The sequence below is a fragment of the Carassius carassius genome, chromosome 19 (assembly GCF_963082965.1).
Source record: "Carassius carassius chromosome 19, fCarCar2.1, whole genome shotgun sequence".
NCBI lineage: Eukaryota > Metazoa > Chordata > Actinopteri > Cypriniformes > Cyprinidae > Carassius > Carassius carassius.
Window position 1 is genome coordinate 33,237,830 of NC_081773.1, and position 7,911 is coordinate 33,245,740.

The 7,911-nt window shown below is 40.7% G+C and overlaps 1 protein-coding gene across 1 annotated transcript in view; it reads right to left on the minus strand.

Annotated features, from left to right (window-relative positions):
* LOC132095599 (plastin-2) overlaps nt 1-3,038 on the minus strand; it is a 12,414-nt gene extending 9,376 nt beyond the window's left edge. Inside the window, exons 1-2 of the mRNA XM_059500747.1 lie at nt 2,969-3,038; nt 328-417 (exon numbers count right to left, since the gene is read on the minus strand). Coding sequence (XP_059356730.1) covers nt 328-394 — 67 coding nt within the window. The 5' untranslated portion in view covers nt 395-417; nt 2,969-3,038. The remainder of the gene's footprint in view (nt 1-327; nt 418-2,968) is intronic.
* Nucleotides 3,039-7,911: the final 4,873 nt, after the last annotated feature.

Genomic DNA, 7,911 nt, shown 5'->3' on the forward strand with positions numbered 1-7,911 from the left:
TTTTTTTTATAATGAATTATCTTATTGCTATTACTTTTTTATTGTAATTTAGATTTTTCGCCTCAGAATATTACGACTTTAATCTCATTATTTAAAATACATGGCACTAAATGCCATTGTCAGTTTACATTGTAATAAATAGCAATTTGATTAAAACTAAAGTACTATAATTTTTAAAGGAAAAATAATTTAAATTATTTGTGGAAAAGCACTAAAACTAAAAGAATCATTAGCTGAGGAGGCAGAATCGTTTAGAGGAATCAGAATTGAAGGCAGTTATTCATGAATCAGTCTGCTTCCTCTATTGTGTTTGACTGCAGAACTCACCCACTTTACTGAAGGCCTCTCTCAGTTCCTCCATCTCCTCCGCTGGGATGTGTGATGTGCCCGCCATCTTCTCCTGTCTCAATAAATCACCTGTCAATCAGAGACACAGTGTGTGTGTGTGTGTTTCTGCTGTTGGAGATCTTCACTACACTGATAATGGAGCAACACAATTTATCTTGTGTCTTTCTGCCGCACGTTCTGCCGTCTGATTGGCCTGAGAGTGTTTTCTATAACAGTGCGGTGTGAAGATGAAAACATCCAGAGAAAGACTTGAGCAGGAGCTTCGCACCGGAAACACAGACAGCTGCTGTTGGTCTTCGAGTAACATCCTGTGGTTTGAAACTACAACTGCAGCTCAACATCAGCAGAGGATACACTTGAGAACGACCAACCCTTACTGCAGCGCCGGTGAACATTACTGTACTTCACAGCAGTTATGACAGAAGTGAACAACCAGTGAATGAAACATTAGCAGATCCCGTGAACAGGAAACGTTTTCGAAATGTTCTGGCAGAGTTATGAACAAACGTTCTTCAATGAAAACGGACAGAGTTCTCTGCTCTTTAATGATGTTCTCTAAATGTTAGCACAACATTATTCATGGAATGTTTATTTCTGTAACGTTCTAGTTGGATGTTTATCTAGCATTTATTTGTTTCTACTTGTTTCATAACGTTCAGAACATTCAAAGGTCAAGTTCCCATGGTGATATGAAAAAAATATACAATTTAATGTTTGATTAAAAAAGTTTTTAAAACCTTTTGCATAATCAGAGAACCTTCAGAAGAAAAAAAAAACATTTAATATCTTAAGACGTTAGTAAAACGTTCTTAGAACAAATTTTTGTTATCTGGTCTTTAAAAACTCTCTCAAAACATTAACAGAAACGTCATTTATAAATCGCTCATGGAACTTCTTTTTCTGAAACGTTTTCTGTAACATTCTTAAATGTTACTTGTTTCAGAACTTTCAGACAACATTCAAAAGTAACGTTTGCAGGATGTTTACAAAATGATACAATGTAACATTTCAAATACTAGATGTTTCATTTAGAGAACATTCAAAAGTAACGTTTGCAAAAGGATCAAATGGAATGTTTACTTAACATTTTTAAAACATTAACTGTCCATTTTGAACATTTGGAGAACATTCTGGAATAATGTTTTCATGACTGGAGATTATGGCAATGTTCAAACTCAGTTTTGTCGGGTTGGGTTTGAACTTCCTGCTTGTGAAGGTCTGAGATGTTTCTAAAACATGAGCCAGATCATCTGAACACCACATTAACTAATGCAGGAGTATGTCAGTGATCATGGAGGAGGTTTAAAGCTAAAGTTTTTAACTCAGACGTGACATTCTTGTAAAAGGTTACATCTCCAAAAAACAGTTATATACTGAGAGAAAACTAACACAACTGTAAATCTGTTTTTAATAAGATCTCATTTGTGTTTGTTCATGTAAATCAGACAGACGCTCATATCAATGCGTTTAACATGCAAATACTGCTCTTTAAAGCGATGTCTGTTCACAGCAGTCAAACAATCAGGTACTCGTTTGCATCTTTTATGACAGAGATAAGCGTTTTATTTTATCAGCACAAATGTTGCACTGAAAACTCCTTTATCTGTCTTTAAACACTTGAGCAACAGAACAACTGCTGCTTGCTTCAGTATCGTTTCAAAATGTCTGTTTGCCATGTGCATCACATGCTCTGATCTTCCTCTTTCAGACATGCTGGTTTCACGCTGCCTGGCGATGGCCTAAAAACTGATATATTATGAATAATTGCTGCCACACATCATAAACTGAAGTGAAGGTGTGAACGAGGCTTTAATGCTCAGAGATGAGAAAAAGAGCATATGCTGGAGATCGAGCTGCAGCTTTACATCAGAATGAATGCATTCGCTGCTCAGATCAACCACAGTTTCCTGTTTCACTTTAACAGCAGAGCAAAGCTTCACTTCTGCTTCAGATTACACTCAAAACCCCCCAGCACTTATCAAACTGACACGTACATCACTGAACACACATCAGGCCTGAACCGCTCAGAGAACACTCAAAACATGACATTCAACAGCAAATTAAGCTTTACCATTCTGAACCCACACTGAAGATATACTGGTGTATCATCTAACTCAGGAAAACAATTACATAGAAATGATGAGTAACTCATAGAAAGACTAAAATAGTGTTTACTTTTTTAGTTTTTCTACTTTATCATTTCACATTCAGTTCAATGTGTTATTTACCATTTCCTTTGTGAAATACCAATCATTTGTGAAATTTACGAGCAATTTGACGGAGTACTCCAATTTTTGTTCAGTGCAATGTCATGTGTAATAGAAAAACTAATTTAGTAAATTAAACGGCATTGGCGAATAAACGTATTGTTGTACTTGACCATATGTCTGTATTTTGAAAGCTGTTGCATCTATATTAATCTAAACCTGAGAAGTCAAGAAACTAATGAAATGCATGAGAAATACAAACCTGCACAATCTTTATACATTTAAATATAAAGCTATGTCTGTGTTTAAGCAAGAACCGAAAGCTTCTGCGTTGCGCTCGAGCTCTGTATTTAGAGTGCAGCATGAGTTCAGCTCCAGAGATGATCAGCGATGGTTTGAGGAGTTTCTCTTACCTGCAGACGGACGCTGGGCTTCAGGCTGCTTCTGAGTCTGGACGCGTTCAGAGGAGCTGCACTGACTCTATTCAAATGTGAGAGGAAGGAAGTGACTTACTGCGGCCTGCACAACACTCGAAACAGGAACACACACACTCCATGTCTTTATAAGGTAAAACACTTGACATCTGCACACTCAAACAAACATGACGGACGTCTGACAGCATTTGACACACTTCTGAGATTTGACAGCGCAGAGGTTTGATCTTCTGAATGGATCCATTCAAGAACGTAACCACACGTTTGGATCAACTAATGTTATCATTTAAGAATCAGCTTATGATATGCTGCAGTTTTTTTCCACATTCAAATAGTCCCATCAGGTTTGTGTAAAAGGAAAAGTACAATCAAAAACAGGCTGATATGTGTTCACTCTCAGGTCATCCCAGATCAGGTGCATGAAAAGGGTTAAATCTGGTAATATCTAGTCATGGTAAACTGCCAAGTAACTTCAGGTTTGCCAGATATATGTGGAAATTACCTGAGCCAAGTTACAAAGAACAGTTCACTTCCAGTTAATTTTCTAGAAATACCCATGTAGATGGACATCTACAGTATTCTGTGTTGTTTCATGCACATCTACAGCTGAAACACTGCTGGATGTGAGGACCCTTCACATGTTAATGACCAGCAGAGCCAGGAAATTTTCACAAAAAAAAAAAGTTTCACGGCGACATATGGTGATTTACCCCCCAATCATCTCTGAATTTAAGAGAAAACACCAATGAAATTTGGCTAGTGGATTTTGCATACCTGGCCCACTCCCCATGCATATGGGTGTAAAGAGGCAACAGGTGCATCCACTCTTCAGATTTAATTCTGAGGAGCAGAGAACTTGTCCCTGATGAGGTCGTGGCATGGGGACACAATGTCTTCGTTCCCTCCATCAGGGAACAAGGGTTACGTATATAACCGAGACATTCCCTGTCTGTCCGTCAATACGAGTTGTGTTGTGACAACATAAGAGGGTCCACAACCTGAACCCCGTCACAGTCCTGTAGCGCTGCAAATGTTGCTTTCAGACAAAAGCTGTGCAAAGGTTGTTACCTTCACACTGCCCCAGCGCAAATCAATGACCTTGGCACCCGCAGAGACCACAGGCGATTACACCGCTGACAGATATAGCCAAGACGCTGCTCATTTCACCACAGACATTTCTTAACAGAAGGGATTTCGGCCTTCAATCAAAGTTTGCTTGAAGTCTTCCTTATTTGTTGTACGACCACAGTAATGATGGGCAAAGAGCCTTCCAGAGAAGGGCACTACAGAAGCTATATCCTACTCGAAGTGAGGTATCACACACACACACACACACACACACACACACACACACCCCATCCCCTGCTAAAAGACTTGTGTGTTTGACCTGATCTCACACTTCTTGAAGACTCCATCAGCTACACACTGAAACATAAGCTTGCACAGTTCTTTAACAGCATGTACAAACAAGTCTAATCATTTATATTGTGTGAAGCTAATATATTTAATGTCACAACTATATATAGATAAGGTCATGTTTGTCAGATAATGCTTCCTCTTTTCTACAGTACCCTACACACAAAGCCTGGGTCAGCTCTTCTTCAGAGATTAGAAATTGAATCATAATTTCAAAAGGTTGCTTCAATGTTTTATCCATTTTTAGTATTGTTTCACCTATCAAATTAAATATTTTCCTTTACTAAACATATCCTGCAGGAATTATAATGAGGCTACGGGGAATACGTTTTTATAGTTTCACTCTGGAAAGGCCCAGCTGAAACACTCAATCCTGGTTGTGGCAAATAAAGTCAGAGCGAAAACATTAAGTTTAGAAATAGACATGATGTAACTTCTTAAAGATATCATATGATGCTATTTAAATTTTTCCTTTCTCTTTGGAGAGTTACAAGCTCTTGGTGCATAAAGGAGATCTGTAAAGTTGCAAAGAGTAAAGTCTCAAATCCAAAGAGATAATCTTTATAAAAGTTAAGACTTGGCCAACGACTCGTTTAAACACACCCACACATGTCTATGTCACTATGTGGGAAAATTTGCATAACTCCGCCCAAATGTTCACGCAAAGAGAGAAGGAGTAGCTTTTATTGTCTCTGTTGCTGAGCTGGAGCTGTGTGCTTCACTGTGAAAGCGAAGCTACTTTATTTGGCCTTCCTAAAGAGCAAGAGATGCGCTTCGTCATGCCTAGAGCTGAACAGTGCTGGTCACTGAGGAGATACATCAACTTCACTGTGGATCATCAGACCGGCTTTCAGTGTGGAGGAAGAGGAGTCCAGCCCGAGATTATCACATGTGTTTACTGCAGTCCCCGGACGCTCCTTCTCCGAATCCACCGGCCGTGTGTGTGTGTGTTCACTGCTGTGTGTGTGTGTGTGTGTTCACTGCTGTGTGTGTGTGTGTGTTCACTGCTGTGTGTGTTCACTTCTCACTGCTGTGTGTGTGTGTGTGTGTTCACTGCTGTGTGTGTGTGTGTGTGTTCACTGCTGTGTGTGTGTGTGTTCACGGTGTGTTCACTTCTCACTGCTGTGTGTGTGTGTGTGTGTGTGTTCACTGCTGTGTGTGTGTGTGTGTGTTCACTGCTGTGTGTGTGTGTGTGTGTGTGTGTTCACTGCTGTGTGTGTGTGTGTGTGTGTGTGTGTTCACTGCTGTGTGTGTGTGTGTGTGTGTTCACTGCTGTGTGTGTGTGTGTTCACGGTGTGTTCACTTCTCACTGCTGTGTGTGTGTGTGTGTGTGTTCACTGCTGTGTGTGTGTGTGTGTTCACTGCTGTGTGTGTGTGTGTTCACTGCTGTGTGTGTTCACTGCTGTGTGTGTGTGTGTGTGTGTTCACGGTGTGTTCACTTCTCACTGCTGTGTGTGTGTGTGTGTGTGTGTTTGTTCACTGCTGTGTGTGTGTGTGTGTGTGTGTGTGTGTGTTTACTGCTGTGTGTGTGTGTGTGTTCACTGCTGTGTGTGTGTGTGTGTGTTCACTGCTGTGTGCGTGTGTGTGTGTGTGTGTGTGTGTTCACTGCTCCGGGTGTGTTTTCACGGTGTGTGTGTGTTCACTGCTCTGGGTGTGTTTTCACGGTGTGTGTGTGTTCACTGCTGTGTGTGTGTGTGTGTGTGTTCACTGCTGTGTGTGTGTTCACGGTGTGTTCACTTCTCACTGCTGTGTGTGTGTGTGTGTTCACTGCTGTGTGTGTGTGTGTGTGTTCACTGCTGTGTGTGTGTGTGTGTGTGTTCACTGCTGTGTGTGTGTGTGTGTGTTCACTGCTGTGTGTGTGTGTGTTCACGGTGTGTTCACTTCTCACTGCTGTGTGTGTGTGTTCACTGCTGTGTGTGTGTGTTCACTGCTGTGTGTGTGTGTGTGTGTGTTCACTGCTGTGTGTGTGTGTGTGTGTTCACTGCTGTGTGTGTGTGTGTGTGTTTACTGCTGTGTGTGTGTGTGTGTGTGTGTGTGTTCACTGCTGTGTGTGTGTGTGTGTGTGTGTGTGTTCACTGCTGTGTGTGTGTGTGTGTGTTCACTGCTCCTGGTGTGTGTTTACAGTGTGTGTGTGTGTGTGTTTTCACTGCTCCGGGTGTGTGTTCACGGTGTGTGTGTGTGTGTTCACTGCTCCGGGTGTGTGTTCACGGTGTGTGTGTGTGTTCACTGCTCTGGGTGTGTGTTCACGGTGTGTGTGTGTGTGTTCACTGCTCCGGATGTGTGTTCACGGTGTGTGTGTGTGTTCACTGCTCCGGGTGTGTGTTCACAGTGTGTGTGTGTGTGTGTTCACGGTGTGTGTGTGTTCACTGCTCCTGGTGTGTGTTTACGGTGTGTGTTCCCGGTGTGTTCACTGCTCCTGGTGTGTGTTCACGGTGTGTGTGTGTGTGTTCACTGCTCCTGGTGTGTGTTCACGGTGTGTGTGTGTGTGTGTGTGTGTTCACTGCTCCTGGTGTGTGTTTACGGTGTGTGTTCCCGGTGTGTTCACTGCTCCTGGTGTGTGTTCACGGTGTGTGTGTGTGTGTTCACTGCTCCTGGTGTGTGTTCACGGTGTGTGTGTGTGTGTGTGTGTGTTCACTGCTCCTGGTGTGTGTTCCCGGTGTGTTCACTTCTCACTGCTGTGTGTGTGTGATGGGTTAAATGCAGAGCACAAACTCCATGTATGGGCAACCATACTTAGCAAATGTCACGACTTTCACTTTCAACAACATAATGTTATTTGTAGCAACATCATATGACCCTTTAAATAGGCTATTAGCCTTCAGTGATTATTATCAACATTGCTGTTGTTTTGCAGTTGCTAATCCCATTTTAGAAACAGAAAGATCATTGACAGAAATGGTGGAGCTCAATGTAAGATGAAGATGTTGTTGATGACACTTAATTTCATGGTATTTCTTGCATTTGTTTGAAATACTTAAAGTAGATGTTAGATGTAGATGTTTTTAAATGTTGTTTTCTGTTTAAATAGTTTTCTGACTATTTTCTTTTATATATATGTATATATATATATATATATATATATATATATATATATATATATATATACTACAAGTGCTGGTCACATAATTAGAATATCATCAAAAAGTTTATTTCACTAATTCCAATCAAAAAGTGAAACTTGTATATTATATTCATTCATTACACACAGACTGATATATTTCAAATGTTTATTTCTTTTAATTTTGAAGATTATAACTGACAACTAAGGAAAATCCCAAATTCAGTATCTCAGAAAATTCATTTCCTTCTTTGTCAAGTTTCACTTTTTGAATGTAATTAGTGAAATAAATCAACTTTTTGAGGGTATTCTAATTATATGACCAGCACCTGTATGTATATATACTGTATTGAGCGCAATGTTAGTTCAGTCAGGCCACGGAGGCAAGGCTGTGACCATCTGATGCGGTCAGCTGTCATCGCTCCAATCACTATCTCTCCCCTATTAG